Raw genomic sequence first — 25,391 nt, 5'->3', positions numbered from 1 at the left:
TGAAAATGAGATGCTGTTTGTCATGTATGTATTGGGAATGTTGTTGTGTCCTAATGCAAGTATTTGTGTCACTGATTATTTGTTGAAGCTAATACTATCAACAAAGGATAGATTGAGTAAGTTTGATTGGTCATCTTATGTGTTGAATGAACTATACAAGGGCATTGGAGTGTGCAAGAAACAATTGGAAAAAGGCAAGTTGATTGAAAAGAAGAAGAATGTTCCAAGCTGTCTATACTTCCTACAAGTAAGTGCTATTATAATTTGTATATTTTTGTTGTCATTTTATGGTCTGAATGTTGTCAATGGCTATTGTTAACTTATCATTCATGTCACATGCAGATATATTGTCTATAAAAGTTTCCATTAGGGGAAACAAAAGCTTCACATGTTAAGTATGCTCTTGCATTTGGGGATGAAAAGAAAGTGCAGGAAAGAGTTAACATGGAGAAGGAGAGCGATCGAGGATTATTACATCCGACTAGTCAAGCCACCAATGTTGGTCCAGAAAATTTAACTCACCTGATATGTGGACTTGGAGACTTAATGGACTTTTTTTTTTTTTGTGCTGTTGCTTACAGATTGAAGTTCTGAATTTTATTTGTATAAGAGATCAAGAAAACATATGCTCGATTAGTGATAATGTTGGGAGAGGAAATGATGTCCCTTCAGTTAAGACTAATGAAGGATAGTGACAATGTAAGTGAAGAGGAGAAAGATGAGGAGGAAGAATCTGAGTCAGAAGAGAAAAAAGTTGTCAAAGGAAGTGAATCCGAGAAAGAGGAAATTGAAGAAGATGGAACTGAATCGAAAGATGATAGAAATCAAGAAGAAGAACAAGAAACTCAATCAGAGAAGGAGATAGGTAGAGAAGAAAATAAAAAGAGAAGAAGAGGATGAGGAGGACAAAGAGCAAGAAGAGGACAAAGAAGATGAAGAAAATAAAAGAGAAGAGGATGAAGAGGACAAAGAGCAGGAAGAGGACAAAGAAGATGAAAAAGGAAATATAAGAGAAGAAGAGGATGAAGAGGACGACCAAGGGGAAGGAAAAAAATATGTGAGGAAATCAACAAGGGTGATAAGTAAGGGTAAGGCTCTTAGGTCTCCATTTCTGGAAATCAAAAGTAAGCCTGGGAACAAGAGAACAATTGATGATAGGCAAGCTTTATTTGACATGTGTACATCAAGGTGTGATGAAGAGGAGCAAAAGCAGTAAGTATTATGTTTTGGTGACCAAATTTAAATTATGTTACAGAATTTACTGAGTTCATAATTGTTTCATTTGCATTAGATACTTTGTATCGATGTATGGATACTTCCTAACCCGTGGTGAGTTGCAATGTTTCCAATGTAGAAAATGGATAAACGACAAGGTGAGTTACATGTATATGGTTAACATTAGAATGAGTAATTTGATGGTAGAATTGTAATTTCTTTGTATTGTAATTTCAGTTTATGACTATGGTGGCGAAGACATTTGCTGGAGATCAAAAGGATAAAGAGGGGTGAGTCAACCGGCATATATTTAGTGTAGATTTCATGCAAAAGATGGTGGCAAATCCTTTAAGATGGAAATAGGAGGACCATGGAAGGGAAATATTACCTAAATATATTGGGTACAATATAGAGGAATGCGATTTCCTTTTCGGTCCTACGTTATTTGAAGATCATTGGTTTTGCTATGTTTTGGAGACAAAGACCATGACCTTCTACGTCCTTGACTCATTAATTGGTAGCATCACATACATGAGATTACAAGTAGAGGAAGAACAAGCAAAGAAGGAGGTCAGCAGCAACATGATGCCAAGAAGAAGAAAAAAGGGACAAATAAAGGGCACTTCAATCTAAGACAATTTTAACAACACAAACTATGTGTAGTTATTTACTACTGTTATACTTGTCAATGTCTGCTATTATACTTGTCACTAGTAGCCTACGTAGTTGTCACTGCATGCTAAGTTATTTACTGTTGTGTTAGTTGTCGCTAGATGCTTGCAGAGTTGTAATTGGATGCTGTATTAGTTGTCACTAAAGGCTGTGTTAGTTGTCACTGGATGCTTGTGTTAGTTGTCACTGGATGCTGGTGTTAGTTATCGCTGGATGCTTCTATAGTTGTCACTGGATGCTGTGTTAGTTGTCACTGGATGCTGTGTTAGTTGTCGCTGGATGCTTCTATAGTTGTCACTGGATGCTGTGTTAGTTGTCATTGGATGCTTGTGTCAGTTGTCACTGGATGCTGTGTTGTTAGAGATGCCTCTTGATTATGTGCTTTTTTTTTTTCCAGATAAACTGTTTCCATAAGATGCTGCGTGCTATGAAGCCAAAATTGTTTGCTAATGAGGACAAAATTGACAATGAAGTGCAATGGACTAAAGTTTATGTGCAGAATGATACATGAGTGTAGTTGTTCGACTGTGTTATGTTGTTTGTTATTGTTCACAATAAAAATTGCATGGTGCTACATATTGAATTTGCTTGGCAGTGATTCATGTGGAGTTCATGTCCTCTCTTGGCTACAAGAGTGGGATGGTACTGTTTGTGATGCTGCGGGATATACCATGCCATGATACTCCAATAATGAATTACAAGAGTTGAAGGTTGGCTGTTTGTGGTGGTTGGTTACCCATCCACATAATAAACATAGGGATGAAGTGATATCGATGCTATCGGATTACAACAAGAGCAAGAGGAGGAGATAAACGAGTCAATTAATTTTTTGTTCTGTTATGCCAGGATGTGTTGTAAGATGATTGGCAACTAAGGGTGTGAGCCATGAGTAGCAATAGCTAAATGGTCAATAGGTCATTTTGTAACAAACTGATCAAATTATGTTTATAATATTATTACCTTTGTTATCAGATGTTATGATACCAATTTCTTAGGGTTTTATTACATTTTTATTTTTGTTGTTTTATATCTTTATTGATATCGACAAATTTATGTAATATTAATAAGTAATATAACAGGAGTTAATGACAAGTGATATAACAATTTCATAACAAATGAATATGTGGATATTAACAATTGATATTCAAAATTTTTACAATTGAAGGTGTCATTTATTTATAATGTTAAGTAATATTTATATTAAAATATAATTATTAAGAAGGTGTTACTTAAAGTTATGTTCAATTGATAAGGAATAGTGCCTTCATTAACAAGTCAAAGTGCTCTATTGGCAAGTCACAGTGCCACCATTAACAAGTCACAGTGCCACCATTGACAAGTCACAGTGCGACGATTGACAAGTCACAATACCACCATTGACAAGTGAGTGTGCTACCAATGACAAGTCAGTGTGCAACCATTGACAAGTCACAGTGCCACGATTGACAAGTCAGTCTGCCACCATTGACAAGTCACAGTGCCACGATTGACAAGTCAGTGTGCCACCATTGACAAGTCACAGTGCCACGATTGACAAGTCAGTGTGCCACCATTGACACTTCATTAATAATGATTATATATGACAATATAACCAAAAATATAATATGACAGAGTGATTGAAAATATCATATGTTACTATAACAGGTTATGTAACTTGAATTCATATTATTGACAACTTACATCAGCAAATTAATTGACAAGTGATAGTGCTCCATTGATAAGTCATAATAGGTCTAATAACAATACAGGGTGTAGGTAATGACAACAGAATCTAACATGCCAATTCATAGTCAACTTTCATTTACACTTTCACATATATGAAATTACACCTATTTCACAACCCATCCCAAAAAAACATAGGGGTTGCATGTAATTACGAGAAACTAACTATTGGTGTGTATCCATTTACAAAAAATTCCCTTCACATCCATATACAAAAAAAAAGCTGATTTCAATATGTTCTCAACTGGGATTTGGGTTCTTACATGTCTTGGCAGTGTGTCCAGGCTCTTTGCATCTTTCACAACGATAAACCTTCTTATTTTGGAACTGAGATTTTATCTTATTAATCTTTGGCCTTCCTAGAGGCCTTTTAGTTATGGGTGGATGCAAGAATGTTTGGGTTAGCATATGAGTCACGGTAGGTGCATGCAGCTGTGGGCAATCATGCGTTGCAATTGGCCTCATGCTATTTGCATATATTTTCTCCTGTGTGCACAATTTATAACAGTCATCTATATAATCATACACGCTACGGTGAACTAGTTTGATTGCCGCACACGCATATGGACAAGGTATTCTACTCATTTGTCATGCCAAACATGTGCATCTGTGAGAAATAAGATCAACAGTCACATAGATGATGCTTCCCGCACGCATTGTTTGCACCGAAATATGGTCATTACCATAATATGTTGCTGCTATATACGCACCTCTTGCTATTTGTTCTGACAACTTTGATTCAATATTGGGTTCTATACCATTTTTTCAGCTTCTCATCCCCATTTTGCTAGCAACCATCTTCTTCACCAACTTCTCTTGATGCTCTTGTATCAAAACCAGCAAGGCATGGTTCCTTTTTTTCAACATCCATGCATTAAAAGACTCGGCAAGATTATTAATGATGCTATCCCATCTCTAAAAAGGAAATTTACTTTGCGCTCATCTATCTACATCCCCATGAGATTCAACCCATTGTGCCAATTGTGGACAAAACAATCTTAAATTTTCCATCGCAACATTAAACTCATTGTCATACCTTGCATATGCGATTCCATTAAGTAAATTAAGTGCATTCTCCTTGTTTTTTTTTTCTGAGGTTCGTCTCACACCTCTATTGATTTTCACATACTATGCACTATAATTTTCTTTCACATGTCGATAGCAAAAAGCATGTCTCTCACCATCAAATACTGTCCTAACAGCACCGATGATAGCATTACTCCAATCTGAGACAATTGTCACTTGTGCTGATCTGGTTATCTCCTTCAGATTCTGTAGAAACCAAGCCCATTCATCATTTGTTTCTCCGCTAACAATACCATATGATAAGGGAAACAACTCATTGTCTGCATCAAATGCACAAGAGGATAATAAAGTTCCTTTATAAGGACCACTCAAATGACATCCATCTATATAAATAATTGGTATGTAACCTTGTATAAAGCTTTTAATTGAGCATCCATATGCAATGAATAGCCTCTCAAATCGGTTGCTATCTGAGCCTTCCCATCTTGCAACTGTATCAGGATCAGTTTCTATTAATCTCTCACACATCCAAGGGATTACCTTATAAGAATCTTCTACTCGACCATGTAATTCCGTTAGTACTCTCTTCCTGACCCTATATGCTCGAGTATAGTTCAATTGCACTCCATATTCTTTATACAAGTCTTTTCTACTTTCATTAAAACTCTTGTTAACATTGCACCTCAAGTCATCAATCACAATTGAAGCAGCTAAATTTGACCTACCTGAGTAAGAAACAATTAAGTTGTCCTGTGCATGATGCATGTGTTCACTTTTGTATGTTCTGATTGTTAAAAACTCAGTATCTTGATGTGTTCCCATTGACTATGCACCCATATACCATGGACAACCATCAACCTTGCATTTCACAATGATTTTTTGCTGATTATTCTTAATAAAAGGGTATGAAAACTACTGGGATAGGCTGTATTTGTATAATGTTTCTCGGAGAGCAGTGGCATTTGGAAATATTTGTCCTTCTCCAATAATCAAATCCTTCCATTTTGTGGAATTCATTTGTGGTGTAGGTGTTGGGATCATTTTAACAGTACAAGGAATTGATGATGGCTCTCCAATCACATCAAATAAGGTAGGTGGAGACATAAACAATTCATTGACACCTCCAAATGATTGATTAATCTTGTAGGAAATGACAAGTCAAGGTGCATGCATTGACAAGTTGATAGCAAGACAGTAACAACTAACATACCAAGAAATGAAAATAACAGATTTGTTAAACTATTTGCTCCTCCATTGTATTATCCCTTGTTGCTTTTATGTGGTTCTTATTTCCAGTCTCTTCTACATCCAGATGACCACTTTCTTCATTGAACCTTATCAAATGTTCTACCCCATCATCATCTACCAACTCCACAAAAGTTTTTTTTATCGAACACAACTGAGAATTTCAAAAGAAATGAGTTGGTTTTTTTCCACAATTGATGATATAATCTCCTTTAGTTCTTCATAACTTGTGCCCTCTTTTATATTTGTTGTTCTTACACTACCTTCCACATATCTCATATCATCTTCTCCATCATTTATAAACTTTCCACCTATGTGAACAAAGCAAAATAGATGCTTTCTAGATGTACCCGCCATCAGTAATTTAAACCTGCATAAAAAATCACGCAACTGTCGTTGACAAGTCAAGGAACTATATTGACAATTGTCGCGACACGCGTTGACAACTATCGCGACCTGATTGACAACACGATATCTCATTTCGTGTTAAGGGTTTCCACCCACACTAACCTTCATCTTTTTCTTCCTTTGCCACTGAAGTAACATCAGAACAGAGCAAAACCACCCACAAGCAACCCAAAAACAGAGCACCCATGATCATCCTACACACCCAACTTAAATCACCAACACACACCAACAAAAAACATAGCTTTTTTATTGATTAACTTGTGAATCCCATTCCCAAAACCACCCACAAGCAACCCAAAAAGACAAAAATGATTTTCTGATTTCTCATTCCCAAACAAATGCACAATCTGTCAAGAAAGGTAGGAGAGGAGAGGAAAGAAAGTTCCACACCTAAAAATTTGTGGAGATTCACATGGAAGCTCTTTAGAGTTCACTAATGGTAATGGAGAAGATATTTCATCATCAATGGCTCCTTCCCTCTTTTCCAATGTCTTCTCTCTCAAGCATATTGCGCGGGAACTCCTCACCCAAATGAATTTCTCTCGTCTTTGTTTCTGATGGCAAGGGCAAGAGAGTAATTTGAGGATTCCGAAAATTACATCTAAATCCCTTTGAGACTTCAGAAAAATTATGAGATTTCAGGAGACCTTTTTGCTGTATTTATACTTGTGTGGGACCTTATTGTCATTTTCCCTAAGTATTTTTTCTTTTGAAATTCCAATTTCAGTTCTATTTCCATTTTCGTTTTCATGCCCCTAAATTCGGTCATAGCAATGATGGTTCCCCCACCAAACCTTATCTACGTGTCGGTATTTGGGAGCGCTGAAGGTGAGAGCTGATGCAAAACTGCAAAAACTCAACACTCATTTTTTTAGTTAATTAATAAATTTATTATTTCAATAATTATTACTCTTCCGGTTCTTAATATAAGACATATCTATCTAATTTAATTAGATTAAGAAAGTTAGGAAAATTAGTTAATTATAAGAAATGTGACACGTTTTTCCTAAAATATTGTAATCATCTTTTTTAATAACCCATCTTCCTCTTCTACTTGATTATGGTTGAGGGAGTATCCACAGGGGTAATTTATAGAAAATTGATCAATATAACAAATGGGTCTTATATTTAGAACCAAAACCAACTCAACAATTGGGTCATATATTAAGGACCGGAGTATTATTTTCAAACAACATCCAATTAATTATATTTTTTTATTACTAAATAGTATGGTGAAATTAATTTTTGACGCATAATCACACTGTAAATATGGAATACGATAAAATCAAAATCAGAATACATATAGTCAGTGGCATATTTTTCTTGATTTTTTTTGGTTACATGACATGTCGTAAATACAATATATATAACTAAGTACTAAATAGATATACAAACATTAGGAATCTATATCTCTGCATCAACCCCATGTTAAAATGATATCCTTAGTTAGTTAACTATAGTTGGTTATCTGTCCACTGGCCGTTTGTCTTTACGGGGGGAAACATAGGGGGTCAATCCGTAACAAATCAAGGATTAATTACTAGAAGAATAAATGTAAACCACACGCCACACTTTTTCTTTTTTTTAAAAAAAAAGATTTGGTCCCTATTTTATTTCCATTGCTTTCTTCATTATATAATCCCTTCCATTGATTAATCAAACAATTGAGAAAAGAATTTATAAATGGACGATATACTTGGTTTAATAGTCGGCATTCATTATTCATTATTATAACCGAAATATTTTAGGATGTGTTGGGAAAAAAAGACGTAGAAAGAAAGCATTGAGAGGATTTGGATCTCCTATTTTAAAGGAATAATTAACTGAACAATTTAAGTATATCATCATTTAACTCTGGCTAAAGTATATGTTTGGTCCTTTAACTTTATGTAAGGTTTCAGTTTAGTTCTTTAATTTAAAAAAATATACTTTTAGTCCTTTAATCCCAAAATTCTTAGTCTTAAATGATGATTTTTCACAACAACCATGGTTGTTTTGAATATTAAACTTAATATATTAGCACTTAGTAATGTTTTATCAGCATTCAAAAGCTCAATATCATCATTTTTTGTTAACGGTTTTAGGATTAGAGAACTAAAAATCTACTTTTTAAAGTTAAAGAACCAAAATGAAACTTTGTATAAAGTTAAAAGACTAAAAATATATTTTATTTTAGCCTTTAACTCCCATGTATTTCACGACATTTTTCAGTAATTATTAAAAATTTATATATAACTATACATTGTAATTTTAAAAATTTGTTTTGTTGCTCTAGATAATTATAAATTAAATCCTTCAGCTTAAAACCTAGACCAATATTACCATTATAACGTGGTATAGGCAATGTTAATTCATTTATCAAGCTTGACACAAAACTGGGGAACTCGCCTAATCAAAACGACACAAAACGACACAAAACAGACTACAGGGTGCACATCACACGAGACACGACTTTCCCTTCCCACCCCCTTATCTCTCTCTTTTCCCTCACCACCTTTGCCTAAAGGACACGCGATTCAGACGCAGATTCCCCCTCGCATCCTCCATCCCCACAGGTTTTAACCTTCCTTTCATTGCAATTCAAATATCCACTACGTCACTCTCTTCTTCTCTGCAAGCTTGCAAATGCTTCACATCCACATCCTCTAGAACATTTCCCGATCCCCAATCCCCCGCCGTCCCCAATGTCTCGTCGGTTCGCCTTCACGCTCTTCCTCTTCCTCTCACTCCTAATTCTCTCTGCTCAGGTTCACGCTCGGTTCCTGTCGTCCTCCTCTAATCTTATTTTCAGTGGGATCCACCATTCCCGAGATTCGCCGGAGGACAATCTGTCCCGGCTTTTGCAGCCGTTGAAGCAGTCTTCCTGCGAGCAGACGTATGGATTCTTGCCCTGCACCACCTCTGTAGTCGGAAACTTGCTCCTTATCGGCGTCTATGGCTTCCTCATGTACAAGGCTGCTACCTATTTGTCCAATGGCAGCGAGCTGTTGCTTGAGATCTTGGGCCCTGGGATCGTTGGTGGCTTGTTTCTTCCCGTTCTCGGCGCGCTGCCTGATGCCATGCTCATTCTCGGTAAGTATATATAATATGATTACACTTCTGTTTTTAATCCTGCAAATGGAAAATTAAGATCTCGTAGAATCAGCAAAACTGATTTAATTTGTTTCGTTATAAATTTTAACAATTGGTACGCCGTCGTTCTTTTTTATTTTTTGTCGTTCATGTTCCGTTCTGGATTTTACTTCTCTTTTAATTGTTTGGTTAGAAGTCACATACGATACTAATTTGCGTTTTCTCTGCCGCCTTCATCCTAAAAATGAAAACTAAGAATTATTAGTGAAAAACGAGATGAATTCTTGGAGACATCAGTAATTGCGTGATGCATTTCTGTTTTCTGTTGGATGTTCTAGATTTTTTTTTTTTTGAATAGTTGGGAAATCATAATAGCAGTTTTCTTTTCCTTCCTCGCCTTTTGTTCATTTATAGCTCCTATGAGTTCTTACCCGCGCTGTGTTTATCACACCGATATTAAGGAGTTTTCAGTCTGCTCGTTAATTCGGATAAGGATTTTCTTTCATCTGTTTGGTTAGCTGGAAAATATGTTAGGGGATTTTGGACACCTTTTTAAAAATGCTTTTTCGTATTTTAAAATCATGATTTTGTATTTGGTAACACCTTACCCCACCGAACTTTTCCTCCTCCAAGTCGTCTCTCAAAATTCGGAACGTTGCTGCGCAGTAACGCCCCTGTTGTGAGTGGGCGCACGCTTTTATGCGCAGTAGACAATTTTCTCCCTTAATTGAGTTTCTTTGATACTTTAGAGTGTGTTTAGAATCACATCTGGACCTTCAAACTGACTTCTCCATCGGCAAAAGGAGTTTTTTTGATTTGGGATGTGTTTAGAATCATATTTTTACAATCTGACTTCTGTCACCGAAACAGGCTTATACAATAAGCTCAAAGAAGCTATTTTTATCCAATCTGACTTCTGTAAAAGTCATATTGAAAAAAAAGTTACTCCTCCGCCGCTAATCCAAACACACCCTAAGAAAGATTTCTTTAAACCTAAGAAAAATTCTTAGATGACTTGTGTCCGTTTAAAGCTTCCATTTAGGGGTGAGCAAGAAACCCATAACCCGCTGACCTGCCCATAACCCAATAATTTTTTGTCCATTTAAGTCCACTCAATTAGTCCATATAGCAGATCCTAAATGGGTTGGGTTAAATGGGCAGGGCAGCCCATTAAACGGGACGGGCTATGGGCAAGGCATCGGGCTGCCCATACCTGCCCATTTAAGTGTTTTTTTTTAAAAATATTTTTTTAAGCCATCAGCAAGTGGGCTCCTGGAGTCATGGGCTGGTACCAAGTTTCAGGATTGAGTTTCATATCCAATTAGGCAATTATCCATTTATCCATTTCCTTCGGACTTTCGGTTTCAGGCTTTCAGGTTTCAACTCTGTCTCTGTCTTGCTCTCTTTCGACCGAACAAGTAGGACTAGCCAGCCGACTATGAACTAGGAACTTCCTATGCTGTTGCCACTTACTTGTGCTCTCCGTCTAGCGTCTTTGAGATTCAGGTTCAACTTTGAGCCTGTAGTTGCCCAGTTTGCTTTGAGCTCCAGCGATCTATGAACTATGATCGTCAATTTCTCTAGCTGTTTGCAACCGCGAGAGTTGAGAGAGTGATGCTGTGACTCTGTGTCTCTGCATCTTCAAGACTGTAACTGTGAGCCTGTGATGCTGGATGGCTGGGTTGCTGCAACTTCAAGTCTTCAACTTCGACATTGGAGCTCCACTGATCATCTGAACTCTGTACGGTGCTGCCGCTGCGTCTTGCCGTCTTTAAGACTTCAACTTCGATTGATACTTTTTATGATTGGTGACTCTACGTGAAGTTATGTGATGAAATATAGTTGGTATTATGTGATGTTATTTTATATTTGATTTGCTATTTGCTATGCAAAATTTATTAACAGCTACATAAGATTATACTATGCTGAAAAAATTGTAAAAAAAAAAAAAAGTAGAAAAATAAATGGGTTACCCATAACCCGATCAGCCCAAACGGGCTGTCCCGTAACCCATTTAATACAAGCTAAAATGGGCTGCTACCGGGTTATGGGCTAGCCCATGCCCGTTTATTCATAAATGGGCGGGCTATGGGCTAGCCCAACCCGCCCATTGCTCAGCCCTACTTTCATTTCTTTTATTTTAAAGTTTCCTGCAGCGTCGAGGATACTGCAGGCATCAGAGTTTTCGTTTGATCATCTTCATTACTTTTTTCTTTTTGCCAACTGTCTTCATTATTCATCCGATAATATTTTACAATCTTTAGATGGAATTTTTTTTCGGCGGATCCTTTCAGTCCTTGGGGGAAAATTAAAAAATTTAGAGGAGTTAAAAAAAAACAGAGAACAAACAAGCTTAAATATCAATAAATTTTTTTAGTGAAAGTATAATTAGAAAATAACTTATGAATTTATTATAAAAACAATTAATATAAGATCCATGAGTCTAATAAAATCACTTATGTTATTTATGCTTGACATAAAAATTATATTATTTTTTATTTTTATAATATTGCAGTTTATTATAAATTCTATATATAATACTATAACGAATTAAATTATTTGCGATATATGAATAGTTTGATTATTCTTTAATTAAAATTCTCCATTCGCAAAAATAATTTATAAATTAATTAAAAATAAATTTGTTAAGGAATTTATGATTCTTATAATTTTATTTTATTATTATATCTTATAAAATCTTCAACATTAAAATATAAAAAGGATACTTAATCAGTAGTCAATCGCATCTTAATTTTTTATTTTTCTACTTTTTCTCTTTACAAAAGTACTGATAAGACGGTTCCTTAACATACATGTTTTCTTTTTTTGACCCACAAAACAAGTTCCTGATATGAGCGCGCGGATCCTTTATTTTCTTTCTCATATCAATTTAATTTTGGAAAAATCACAAAAAACCATAAAAATTACAAAACTGCAAATCAAGATTCATTATAAGACTTGCATAGGTGTTGACAATAGTTGAGTAGCAAATAAATTAAATGACAACCATTTTTTCACAAAATACTTGATTTGCAATTTTATAATTTTTACGGTTTTTTTAACTTTCTCTCCAATAATTTTTTGAAAAAATTGTAAATAAAGACCCCCAATATATAAAATGGCAATCAGGGACCTTGAATTTGAGAAATTGCTCACAAGGACCCGATCCCAATTTGCAATTATGAAATCATGACCAAATTACCAAAATACCCCTCTTTAATTTTTTTTTTTCCAAAAAAGAACACCACTGCCTCGCCAGAATCCGGCCGCCAGCGCCGGAGCTCCGCCACCTCGGCTGCCAGCCGTCGGAGCTCCGATGCCGGCGGCCTTCCTTTGTTTTTTTTTTGAAACGGTTTTTTTTTTTTAAATTGGGGGGAAGTGAGGTTGGGGGGATTTGATCCCCAACCTAATGCTTCCCAAAATTAAGAATGACCATTGAGCCAACAAATTTTTGCTAACATTATAATACAAAAAAATATATAAGTTAACTCATTTACTCTTGTTCCAGGTGATAACAATAATATATTTGAAAATAACAAGTTCTGATTATAAAATAACAAGTCTGGGATTAAAATTTAACAACACGTTTTTTTTATAACAACACACTCTGTTGCAAGTAATAACAACAATACATTTGAAAATAACAAGTTCTGATTATAAAATAACAAGTCTGGGATTAAAATTTAACAACACGTTTTTTTTATAACAACACACTTTGTTTCAGGTGATAACAACAATACATTTGGAAATAACAAGTTTGGGATTAAAATTTAACAACATGTTTTTTTATAACAACACATTCTGTTTCAGGTGATAACAACAATACCTTTGGAAATAACAAGTTCTGATTATAAAATAACTAGTTTGGAATTAAAATTTAACAGCACCTTTTTTTTTTTATATAACAACACATTTTATTCCAAGTGATAATAACAATACATTTGAAAATAACAAGTTCTGATTATAAAATAAAAAATCTGAAATTAAAATTTAACAAAACGTTTTTTTTATAACAATTAATTATTTTATACTTTTGAAAAATAAATTATTTATAACTTATAAAAAGTATTTTAAATCTATTTAATTTGCTAAAAAAATAATTTTTATCTCCAATTTATAATCAGAAATTGAAGTGTAATTTATTATAGATTAAAAATACTTTTTTATTGTTCAAATTTATAAATAAAATTTAGGGAAAATGACAACACACATTTTTAATTTTTTTAAAATTTTTTTTAATCTATATATCTATACAACTCATTATAAATCAAACTACTTCTTATAAATTATAAATAGTACAATTTATTGTAGATTAAAAATACCTTTTGATTGCTTAAATTTATAAATGAAATTTATCTCTAATTTATAATTAAAAATACTATTTTATTCTTTAAATATAAAAACTATTTTTAATATTTAAAGAATGAAATAATATAAAAATTTATACTGTGATTTATAGATTAAAAATACTTAATTATAAATGCTTTATAATTTATAAGAAGTAGTTTGATTTATAATGAGTTGTATAGATATATAGATTAAAAAGTATTTTTTTAAAAAAATAAATATATTAAAAATATTTTTATAAGTTATAAATAATTTATTTTCCAAAATCATAATATAAATAATTTTCTAAAAAAATGTGTTGTTAAATTTTAATTCCAGACTTGTTATTTTATAATCAGAACTTGTTATTTTCAAATGTATTGTTGTTATCACCTACAACAGAGTGTGTTGTTATAAAAAAAACGTGTTGTTAAATTTTAATCTCAGACTTGTTATTTTATAATCAGAACTTGTTATTTTCAAATGTATTGTTGTTATCACCTGCAACAGAGTGTGTTGTTATAAAAAAACGTGTTGTTAAATTTTAATCCCAGACTTGTTATTTTATAATCAGAATTTGTTATTTTCAAATGTATTATTGTTATCACCTGGAACAAGAGTAAATGAGTTAACTTATATTTTTTTTTGTATTATAATGTTAGCAAAAATTTGTTGGCTCAATGGTCATTCTTAATTTTGGGAAGCATTAGGTTGGGGGATCAAATCCCCCCAACCTCACTTCCCCCCAATTAAAAAAAAAAAGTTTCAAAAAAAGCAACAAAGGAAGGCCGTCGGCAATGGCCGGAATTCGGCCGCCGGCATCGGAGCTCCGGCGCCGGCGGCCAGATTCCGGCGAGGCAGTGGTGTTCTTTTTTGAAAAAAAAATTAAAGAGGAGTATTTTGGTAATTTGGCCATGATTTTATAATTGCAAATTGAGACCGGGTCCTTGTGAGCAATTTCTCAAATTCAGGATCCATAATTGCTATTTTATATATTGGGGGGTCTTTATTTGCAATTTTCCCTAACTTTTTTTAGAACAAAAACCAATTTATAAAACTTCGCGTCTGAATCATGTTAGCACATATGATTTTTCTTGTTTTCTATAATGAAAATAGAAAATATTATAGAATGCTTAAAATATTTATCAAATTCATTATTTATTAATTACTCCTCCAATTCTTAATATATGATCTAATTAGGAAGTTTATGTTGGTTTATATATAAGACTTATTTAAAATGTTTGTTAATTTTTTTTCTAAATTAGCTCTATTTCCTTAACAATAATCAAGTAAGGAAAGGAGGAAGGGAATTGAGAAAGAAGTTTAGGTGTTTTAAGAAAACATATCATATTAATTAATTTAATTAATATAATTAATCTACTCAAATTAATTAAGTAGATTTTACATTAAGAATCGGAGAGTATTATTTATATGGATGAGTACAATTTAATGTCATTCTAACTTGCCATCTCGTATCCTTGCTTTTTCAGTCATATTGGATCAATTCAGATATAAATAAAAGTACTAGATCTATTCATACTGAGCAACTCTGGGCATGAGAATTTGGTCCCTTGCTCTGGTGCATGAGATCCGCTTTCTTTTTGGAGCTTCATTCCCACCTTTTACTTTTTATATGCGTTGCTTAAACTCTTCAAATTTCTATATGCTCAACCTCCTTTTACACTTTGTGCGCTGCTCTCCACTTGATGATTATTTGTGCCAATTGGAATTTAGGAATGACCAAAAAATATCCTCAGGTGCACCTTTCAAAAAATTATCAGTTGTTTCTAAGGGTGATCATTCTGAGTGTTCCAACAACTAACGAAATTTGCGTCCTGGAAAAAAAGAAAAGAAAAGAAAAGGAAGCGGACTTTTCAGTTCAGTAAATAGTATGCATAGTTCAATAATTTATTTCTTGATCGCATTATAGAGGTACAAATAGAAGAATTCAACTAATAGTCTTAGCTGACAAGCAGCAATTTTTGTGAGACATTTTTCACGATTCATTGTTTATTTTGACCACAATCTCGTGGTGTTCATCATACTAGCCAGAAGATTGCTATATATTTGTTCGCTCTTACTTATTAAAACTAACGAACACTTGTTTTTTTTTTTTTTTTTTTTGGGGAGCAAACACTTGGTATTGTTATCTCCCTATTTTTATAGTTTCTGATCTATTTATCTTGTTTTTACCCTAGTATCTGGGCTTTCCGGTAGCAAAGAAACCGCTCAAAGTCAGGTCTCTGTTGGAATGGGTTTGCTAGCGGGGTCAACAGTTTTGCTTCTGACTATAATATGGGGAACTTGTGTAATTGTTGGCAAGTGTGACATTGAAGATTCAATTGCGAAAGATTCACAAGACACACGAGGATTTAGCTTAACTGGTAAGTCTCTTATGTCCTTCTCCTCTCAGGGATCTGCGAAAAATTTGATATTAAGCTTTTCTTGTCGAAGACCTTAAAAAAATATCTCACCTCATGTTGTGATATCCAACAAGTATACGTCAATTTTTTCTCCTGAATTAAGGCATAACTGTTTAAATTTTAAAAGGATGAATGCAGTAGATTCAGTTTATCTATTTTGCTAAACCTTCATTTCATTTCAATGTCATACATTTCAGCATTATGGATGTTTTAATAATTAGTCCAATATATTTTCCACTTGCAGGTTCTGGCGTTAGTACTGATATTTGGACAAGCTATGCTGCAAGGATCATGGTTATATCTGTCATTCCATTTCTGATTGTTCAGATACCCCAAGTACTCAAATCAACGTCTGGAAGGCACTTGGCTGTTTTAATTGCACTTATTGTCTCTCTTTGTTTATTGGCTTGTTATTGCTTTTACCAGGTAAATTTGTTGCTGCAATATTGTCATATATCATAATACCATGAAAGAAATAGAGACAATGCTTACTCTGGTTTTTAAGTAGCACAATACCATGAAAGAAATGGAGACAATGCTTTACAAAGCCTTGATAAGAGGAAGCATGTGTTGCGTGTATGCCTAGTGGAATTTAGTTTGTTTCATTTGTGATTAGCCAATTTGGTATATTGGGCCTAAATAAGGAAGGGATGTAAACCCATATACCGTGTCCAGATCCTCATATTGTTCTGTTGTATTTTTCTTAGATTCTAGGTTCAGCGCTTCCAATATCTATTATTACTGTATACTAAGTGAGAGATTGTCTGCACCAATGAACACCTGAAAATTGTTCCTGCAACCTAAAGAAATTGAGGGGGAAAATTGTGTAGGTTATCCAGCCCTGGATACAGAGGAGAAGACTTGCTTATGTGAGACACAAGCACGTAATATTTGGAATTCTGAGACATTTAAAGCAGCAAGCATTGGGAAGGTTGCTGAGAGAAGATGGTGAACCTGATAGAGAAATAATCAAGAAGTTAGATGTTTTCTTCTCTTTGGTCTGACTCGAGAAATTACTTTCCGAAGCATATTGTTTTCTTATTTCCATATTTTTATGCTTTTTGGGTCGTCATTGATCTCCTTTTAATCCACATAGGCTTTTTTCAAAAATTGACGAGAACGGTGATGGACAACTTTCTCAAGGTGAGTTGAGAGCGCTGGTTGTTGGAATTGAACTTGAAGAGCTTGACCTGGACCATGATGATGCTGTAACGAAAATAATAGAGGATTTTGATACTTCTCGTAACTCACTTATTGCTGAAGAGGAGTTTTTTAACGGAATTAGTAGATGGCTTTCTAAGGCTAAGCGCTCTCGACGTGCTTCTGGTGATGCTGGTCCACATACAATGAAGTACTTAACTGATTTTCACCAAGTGAGTTTTGCTATGGTAGACTCGACCAAAGAAATTCTTTCAGGAAACGGATATATTACTGACCGGATTTTCATTTGCAGGAAACAAAGAGGGAACACGATCTGCTGGATGTTGGGGCTCCGGCTGAAGAAGCTGCTGAGGGTGTTCAGAATGCCAAATGGAATACTATAAAAGCAGTGCTGCTGCTCCTTCTGGGAACAGTTATTGCTGCTGCAGTTGCTGATCCTCTGGTTGATGCTGTTCACGAATTTTCCGACGTCACAAGTATTCCTGCCTTCTTCATTTCCTTCATTGTACTGCCTTTGGCTACAAATTCCAGTGAAGCAGTGTCAGCAATTATTTTTGCTAGCCGTGACAAGAGGCAGACCGCCTCCTTAACTTTTTCCGAGGTTTGTTTATTTACTTTTTTGACACTCTGCTTTTCTTTCAAGCATATGGTATTCAGCTTGTGCCATTTGAGTTTAGCTCTGCTTTGCGAGGATGTCTTAAAGGGTGTTTGGATGAAATCAAATCATGGAGATTCCAGGGAGAATAGATTTTGTGAAGAATAGATTTTGTAAAAAAATAATTATGAGAAGTGAGAGTGTTTGAATAGTTATTGTTAGAAGCACTTTTTATATATGCAAATTAGTAAAAAAGACATAAGTTAACATGATAATTATATAAGTTAACATGATAATTACATAAAAGATAAAATTGTTAATAATAATTTTTTTACCAACATAATAATACATAAGATAATATAATTAATAAATAATTAATATTTGTACATATATTTATAAGATATAAGATCAAATATGTTTATAAAAAAATAATTGAGGGATGTCAAAGTCATATGATTGTTGATATCTACTCTGACAGCACAATCATACTCTCCAATTTGAGCCGGAAGCAAAATGGATTCACTTCTCCTGAAATCATGGTTTTGGGCTCCAAAACCATGGTTTCAGATTATTTCTCCAAAATTGATACTGTTTGGGTAACATCCCACTCAAACCATGGTTTTACCTCCCAAACTATGGTTTTGGAAGGCACCCAAACAGGCCCTTAAGAAGAAACATCCAATTTATCTTTCGATCAATATATCTTTCCAATTTCTGGTTCTTTAGCTTGCTTTTCTGTCATCATTAGCATTGCATTGCGCGGTATATGGAGATGCCAGGCTCATAGTATAAATCCCACAATTCACAGCCTCAGTTCTTTCCTTGTAGCAGCAACACTCAGAGATTCTTAGTCAGAATAGATATTTCGTGCCTTCACTCAGTATCGGGTTTAAATTTCTTCTCATAAGTTTTGGTTCCAGCCCTGCTCATCTCCTAAAATTTCTTCATTCTGTTTCCAAAACTTAACACCCGCGGAATTCTTGATGAAAATGAAATGTATTTCAAACCCGATTGATGAAAAGTATGCATACATTCAGTCATTTTCCTCATATGCTTGCTGTGACAATTAATGAAGGCTTCTAAAAATATAAGTGCGTTATTTGTGTGTTTGCAGCTATATGGGTCGGTGACAATGAACAACGTGCTTTGCCTGGCAGTGTTCTTGGCCCTTGTGTATGTAAGGGGATTGACATGGGACTTCTCTGCAGAAGTGTTGGTCATTATGGTAGTTTGCATTGTGATGGGGGCCTTTGTCAGTTTCCGTACCACTTTTCCCCTCTGGGCTTCTATAGTGGCCATCCTACTTTATCCCTTCTCTCTCGCATTGGTCTATGTCCTTGATTATATCTGTGGTTGGTCATAAACCCCAATCATCAACACATATGAATGCTCTGTTAAATATAAGTAAACCAATCTGGTTATCAAGGAACGTGTGGGTTAGAGATGTTTGTTTATGATTAGCTTGGTTTAATTCTTATTTTTAGTGAGCATGTTCTATCTTAGGCCTTTACTATTATCGTATATGGATATTGTAATGAACTAATGAGAGACTGATGTTCCTGGCCTTCACTGATACATCTATGTTTAACTGAGAAGCTTGAATAGAGAATCATAATGCTTGATTAGTACTCCCTCCGTTCCTTATTATAAGAGACACTTGATGCTTATGCCATGTTCCTATATATAAGAAACACTTACAAGTTGTCTCTACTTTTTTGTGTTGATTTACTATTTTACCCATATTTATTATCTCCAACTCACACTCTCTCTCCCTCCCACTTCTCTTTCTTTTAATAATTTAATTGTTCTCTCTCATGCTCTCTCTCCTTATTAATGAGGGCATTTTTGGAAAAAATTATACTTTTTATACATTAATTGTTCTTAACTAACTTTAACTGTTTTTTTGATCAACGTACTTCGGTTATTTGTCTCTTATAATAAGGAACGGAGGGAGTACTAATTAGATCGATCATGAATTTCTAACCTTTTTTTTTTTTAGGTTTTAATTAGAACTAGATAATAGTGTGAAATTAAAGTTTCAAAAAATAAGAATTAAGGATTTGTATTTATAATTCCAATAACGACAGTGAAATATTTTAATAATTAAGCTCTTTTTCAGGGTTATGGGAATAGATTAATATTATTTGTGTTTTCTGAAAGCTGAACTAATAAATTTTGAAACTATGACATGATATTTTCAAAACGCCTGTACGTTTTATATTTTCATGCACCGAGCCGTGAAAAGGGTTTTTAAGTTCATTCCAATGCCCCATTTATCAACTTGGGTTAGCTAAAGGTTTAGCTAGCTTAAAGACGTGGGGTGTTTGGAAAATTCCGTATGTACATAAAAAAAATATTTTCATCTAAGTTAAAATAATACTCCACTCACATATTTATTTTATATTTTATAAAATTACCTCTAAAAAATTAATTCAAACAACTCTAAAGTATTTGAGTAACTCCAAAAATATTTTTTAAAAGTATTTTTTTATAAATTGAGACAAATTTTTAAACGTATTTAGTTTGCATACGGTAAAAATATTTTTAAAATTATGATTTTGTTTCTACTTAGATACTTTCTGATTATACATAGGATTTGTGACTTACCCGGAAAAAAAAAAAAAAAGACTTACAATTTACCAACAAAAAAAAACCTGCACAGTTCAAGATAGAGCGGGCCCCATGAGATCCGCTGTCGTTTTGTCATCTAAATTCCCACAATCAAGTCCTCTTTTTCTTCCTTGGCTTTTACAAGGATCGGAATCCTCTCCACCAAGACAAGACCCCCCCACGCATGCACGTTGTTGGGCGGGCCCCACAAGGCGTCACATGGAAGTTAGAACCATAATGAAGCCTTCAGATTTGTGGACCCCACTCTTCGATCGAAAAGAGAACGCAAACCAAACACAACGCAATCGCATCCCTCCGCCTCCCACAAACATGTATTTTAGTTAGTTATCCCCCTTCTCCTCTTCCCACCTCTTCTCAAGAGGTCACTCTCCAACCCAATCTCACCCTATTATTGATTTTTTTTTCCCCTTGGCCGTTTGATACGTAATAAAAGAGAGGCTATGCACTGCTAAAAAAACTTGTAGCTGTTGAAAATTACACGAGAGTTCTTATGCAAATTTCAGGTATTTTTAAACCAAAAACTTTACAATGAGAGATTTTCCAACAATTTTCTCATTCTTTTTTTATCTCTTTTTCAATTGTATTAAATTGTGTCACTTTTAATAACTATAAAAGAAATGGTACTTTTATATGTAGCAAAGTATTTCTAAAGATGAAGAAAATTCCAAAAACACAATACAACACAAACACACAACTATCAGAGTTCGGCTTTATAGAAGCAAAAAAGACATTGTTATTATTATAGGGAGCCCCTAGGCCTAAAAACAAACTAAATCTCTCGTTTTTGCTTCTCCGCTCTCCCACTTCTCACATGGCAAAGATTTGAAGTCCCTTTCAGACTCAGCCCCACATGTGCGACTTCTAGAAATATCTACCCACTTGTGACATTGGATCACAGATGAGTTTGCAATTTTGGGTGTGAGTTTCATAGTGAGGAACAACTGGCCTAATAGTGACACCATGACAAGAAAATGGGGCAAAAGAAGATGCTCATAGCTTCAAGTTTAAATCAACACTTTTTCCTTTTTCACCACTGCAATTCCCATCTTTGTTTGTCTCTGTCGTTTGGACAGTTTCTTCTTCCTTTGGTGGGAAGAAACTGTGTAAAGATTGTTGCTGGCCATGAGGCATTTGATCTTCTCCGGTTCCCTGAAGAAAATGAAATGGAAGTTAAAATGAATTATTAGATTCTGCAGAAATGAACAATAACTCCTCTTTAGTTCTTGGGTTCTCACTTAACACCTAAGAGTCATTTCAGTACACTAAAAGGGTGACATTAGAATCAGATTAGTCTTAGGTACAACAATTCAAGACTGTCAAATTGATAACGATGCCATCTTTCAAGGATAAAAAATAAGGTTTCTGTCAAAATAAGAAGGGTTTTCCTAACCTGAAAAGGTGGAGGTTCAAAATGAGGAAGTTCCTGGTTGTGAAATGCTGGGAAAGTTGAAGTAGACTTGCACTTGGAGGGTGAAATGGGTGGAGCTAAGGAGAGAAAATCTCCATTGAAATTCTCATTCTTCTTAGAGTTTGGCTCTGATGAGCATGGTGTTGAACAGGAAGGTACTTCTCTGCAGAAGTTGCAGAAACAAATGATGTGAGGTAACAGAATTTACAATTACAATGCAAGAGCGAACAGATTCAAACCGAGACAACCTAAAAGCTGAAGAGGAAGCACCAAAGTTCAGGCCACTTCCATAGGCACGTGAAGTACTTTCATTTGGTTTCACATTAATAGTCAAGGCAGGCGATTTGAAATTGAAAGAGGAGGCGGGTGGAACTTCCAGAGAGAAGGGGTATGATCTTTTCTGGCCAATCATCTGCTCCAAATTTAAAACACGGAGATCCAATTAAGACAGTTTTATGATTAAGTCAAAGTTTTGTAAGGGGGAAATCTTAAATCAATATGCATCAGTCCAAAATTTCATTCATCGTGCTGATGAACCATAAGCTTAAATTATGCAGATGAATTCCAGTATGAGCACAAATTGCAGATTACCTTCTCCTCTGGCCTCATAGGCACACGGCTGCTACTACAGTTTTGGTTTGAAGGGGGCTCTTTTGAGTAATGAGAGACAGGTGATGTTAAGTTCCCTGATGAGACATTCACCTACAAATTCCAACAATCCAAAAGATGCCAATTGAAAACCTCATCTTGGAAAACCATAGAAAGATCAAACTTGAAACTTGAAAGTAACTTACCGTTGATGAAGAAGGTTGCTGATATTGCTGTGTTCTTTGAGTCCAATGGGAGGGAGGCCAAATGTGGTTGGATTCATAAGGCAAGTTCATAGACATACTTGACACAAAATCCTTCTCAAATTCACACAACTTACGCCAGGCAGGGTCAAAAGTACAACTGTCTTCCAATGGAACAGTGCATGAAGAAGCTTTATTAGCATCTAGATTTTGCAGTGACGGAGGCAACCTAAAAAAATCTACTGGGATGCCAGGATGTAATGAAATTGGAGAAGAGGACGGTTGATTAGAATGATGAAAACTAGGAAGTTGCGGAGGCAGATAACATTTGCTTGGTGATAGTGATGGTGGGGTTGGTAAAATTGCAGCAGCAGCAGCAGCTTCTTTCCTTTGTTGTTCTTCTATTCTTATTTTCTCAAGCTGTGCCACACCAAGTCCTCTTTGTGGTACCTTTTTCTGCTTTGGCTTCTTTGAAGACCTTCCGGGACCTCCGGCGCCGCCACTGCCGCTATTGCTCCATTTTTGGGTTTGATCTTGCTGAGTCATTGTCTTCCATGAAAATTTGCGTACACCACCACAAATGGGTCTGCAGTGGTTTTTTGATCTCTAGGCAGTTTCTTTGTTCTCTCCCATCTGACTTTGAACTTTCAAGAACAGATTTTGCGAGCAAATTTTGACACCCAGATCAACAGAAAGAGAGACCCAAAAGTTTGATCAGGACCCCATAATTTGAAAAGCGTGTAATGGGAGCAAAATATAAAGGAGTTCGAAAATTTACCTAAATCTCAAAGAATGCGAGGTATGAGAAACAAAAACCCAAGAGCCAAGCAAACGATTCAGCAATTACTGACTTGGAAAGAGGACGACGACGACGAAGAAGAAAGCAGAGTGGGGTAGAGAGAGATGGAGACACAGAGAGTGTGTTGAAAGATTTGGGATTTTCTCTTAAATCCAGGAGCTTGTCCGAGGGACGGACCAGAGACCCAAACGGGTGATGATAGACGACATAGTTGAAAGGATTTTTCTTATGATCTGAAACACAGTTGAAAGATTTAACAAAATAACTGTAAGAGAAAAATCAAGAAGAAATCTTTTTACCTCAAAATTTAAACAAGGAAAATCTAATGGCATAATGCATAAATATTACATTAACCCATTTGTCGCCCAAATCCTCGCTGCTTTCTGTTCATTATCTTGCTGGCCTTACTCTCCCACTCTTTATGCAGTAATGGCGGGGAGAGAGAGAGAGAGAGAGATTGGGAGTGGGAGGTTGTTGGTTCATTTGAGCATGGCTGGCTTTTTTCGCAGGTACGGGACCCAAATGCGGTGGGGCCCACCCACACCACATGCATGGCCTTTCAATTCACCGCCTGATTGGAATTTGGATTTGCCTTCGTTTTGGCGCAAAAAGTGGACACATGTCATCCCCCAGGCATACACAGTACACACACGAAGAAATGAAATTTGAAATTGGTATTTAATACAATATTGATATTGATTATTGAAACGTTGTGATTATCGTACAAATGAATTTTAACCAGTTCTCATTCTTTTAAGAGTTAAATGTATAAATATATATTAATCAAGTACTTGAAATTTACACCATTTATTTTTAAGATGTTACTCGTACTGTTTTTAATATAAAACATAATTGTTGAGTTATTTTTTGTCTAAATATAAGGCATATTTTTTATATTTATTAATTTTTTTTTAAATTATCCTTATGAATACTCCTTTAACTATAATCAAGTAGAAGAGAGAGGAGAGATATTAAGAAAAATGATTATTATGTTTTAAGAAAACATGTCATATTTCTTATAATTAACTAACTTACTTAACTTCCTTAATCTAATCAAATTAGTTAAATAGGTCTTATATTAAAAACATGAGAAGTATTTTTTTTTCATACTAAAAGCCCAATTAGGTATGGTCATAAAATTCCAGGAGCTGGTTAACCAAAAAAAAATTCAAGGACCAAATCGAAAACTGAAACCAATTTAAGAGAACAAAATTTTTATTATCCTAAATTAATGTAAAACACTGATGAGATGATGTTATAATTTGATGAAATATAAGGGTTTCAAATGATTTTTCAAAATTAGAATGCAAGTCCCATATTTTGCACATAATTTAAGGTATAGTACATTATTCGTGCCTCACGCATGATTTATAACTTTCAATAATATTGAATTTCATATTGTATATTAACCACATAAGTACATATTGAGCAAGTAAAATTTTACCACAGGAAATGCATATGATCAATCTTAACTGCTAATAACTGAATTAAAATAAATTATCAACACAACAACTATCATTAATATATATAATAAAATCTATTTGTATTATCTTCATGTTATAATCAATGTAGCTCATTTCTTTATACTCCATGCACTGCAAAACTGATGTAATTAAGCATAAATGAAAAAAAAATGCTATGGAATGATCCATATTAGATTCTTGTGTATTGTCATGGAGAAAGAGACACAACACTCCCATATCCTTGAGGTGCCCATGACATTGTTAACGTTACACTTTCTAGATCTTTCATTGGGAAAATCTCATGTGTCGTATAAAATTAAGTAGTATCTTATTTTAAAAATTGCAAACGTGGCGTCTCCCCGTCCCCTAGCTCAGTTGGTTAGAGCGTTGGTCTTATGAGCCGAAGGTCGCGCGTTCGAGCCTGGCCGGGACCA

At 34.7% G+C, this 25,391-nt stretch overlaps 2 protein-coding genes and 1 non-coding gene across 6 annotated transcripts in view; 2 read left to right on the top strand and 1 right to left on the bottom strand.

Moving 5' to 3' along the window:
- LOC114714908 (sodium/calcium exchanger NCL-like) overlaps positions 1-19,495 on the top strand; it is a 49,566-nt gene extending 30,071 nt beyond the window's left edge. Inside the window, exons 3-10 of the mRNA XM_028899701.1 lie at positions 5,664-5,725; positions 9,036-9,360; positions 15,885-16,070; positions 16,354-16,535; positions 16,940-17,085; positions 17,206-17,482; positions 17,563-17,871; positions 18,980-19,495. Coding sequence (XP_028755534.1) covers positions 5,664-5,725; positions 9,036-9,360; positions 15,885-16,070; positions 16,354-16,535; positions 16,940-17,085; positions 17,206-17,482; positions 17,563-17,871; positions 18,980-19,228 — 1,736 coding nt within the window. The 3' untranslated portion in view covers positions 19,229-19,495. The remainder of the gene's footprint in view (positions 1-5,663; positions 5,726-9,035; positions 9,361-15,884; positions 16,071-16,353; positions 16,536-16,939; positions 17,086-17,205; positions 17,483-17,562; positions 17,872-18,979) is intronic.
- A 1,688-nt stretch (positions 19,496-21,183) lies between these two features.
- On the bottom strand, positions 21,184-23,912 carry LOC114714906 (uncharacterized). 4 transcript variants are annotated; one of them, XM_028899697.1, is made up of 7 exons: positions 23,843-23,912; positions 23,474-23,727; positions 22,699-23,339; positions 22,496-22,606; positions 22,153-22,316; positions 21,887-22,067; positions 21,184-21,645 (listed from the first exon to the last, which is right to left on the bottom strand). In XM_028899697.1, exons 3-7 carry the CDS (start codon positions 23,239-23,241, stop codon positions 21,487-21,489), a joined length of 1,158 nt encoding a protein of 385 aa, XP_028755530.1. In that variant the 5' UTR covers positions 23,242-23,339; positions 23,474-23,727; positions 23,843-23,912; the 3' UTR covers positions 21,184-21,486. The 4 variants fall into 4 exon arrangements, with proteins under 4 accessions (XP_028755530.1, XP_028755528.1, XP_028755531.1 ...); XM_028899695.1 differs by having other exon boundaries at positions 23,474-23,903; XM_028899698.1 differs by lacking the exons at positions 23,474-23,727; positions 23,843-23,912 and having other exon boundaries at positions 22,699-23,458.
- A 1,405-nt stretch (positions 23,913-25,317) lies between these two features.
- TRNAI-UAU (transfer RNA isoleucine (anticodon UAU)) lies at positions 25,318-25,391 on the top strand. Its single transcript has one exon. It is a non-coding gene; the product is annotated as a tRNA-Ile (tRNA).

The sequence above is a fragment of the Neltuma alba genome, unplaced genomic scaffold, assembly GCF_004799145.2.
Source record: "Neltuma alba isolate B1F8T4 unplaced genomic scaffold, ASM479914v2 tig00011551_pilon, whole genome shotgun sequence".
Taxonomy (NCBI): Eukaryota; Viridiplantae; Streptophyta; class Magnoliopsida; order Fabales; family Fabaceae; genus Neltuma; species Neltuma alba.
Note: the sequence above shows the minus strand (reverse complement) of the source record. Positions and strands in the feature narration are given on the sequence as shown.

What these genes read in the sequence shown, in the direction of transcription:
- LOC114714906 (XM_028899697.1), bottom strand. Translation starts at nt 23,241, where the DNA reads ATGACTCAGCAAGATCAAACCCAAAAATGGAGCAATAGCGGCAGTGGC. An exon ending in CTATGAGGCCAGAGGAGAAG is followed by an intron (nt 22,317 to 22,495) that starts GTAATCTGCAAT and finishes AATTTGGAGCAG; the next exon opens with ATGATTGGCCAGAAAAGATC. An exon ending in TTGAACCTCCACCTTTTCAG is followed by an intron (nt 21,646 to 21,886) that starts GTTAGGAAAACC and finishes CATTTTCTTCAG; the next exon opens with GGAACCGGAGAAGATCAAAT.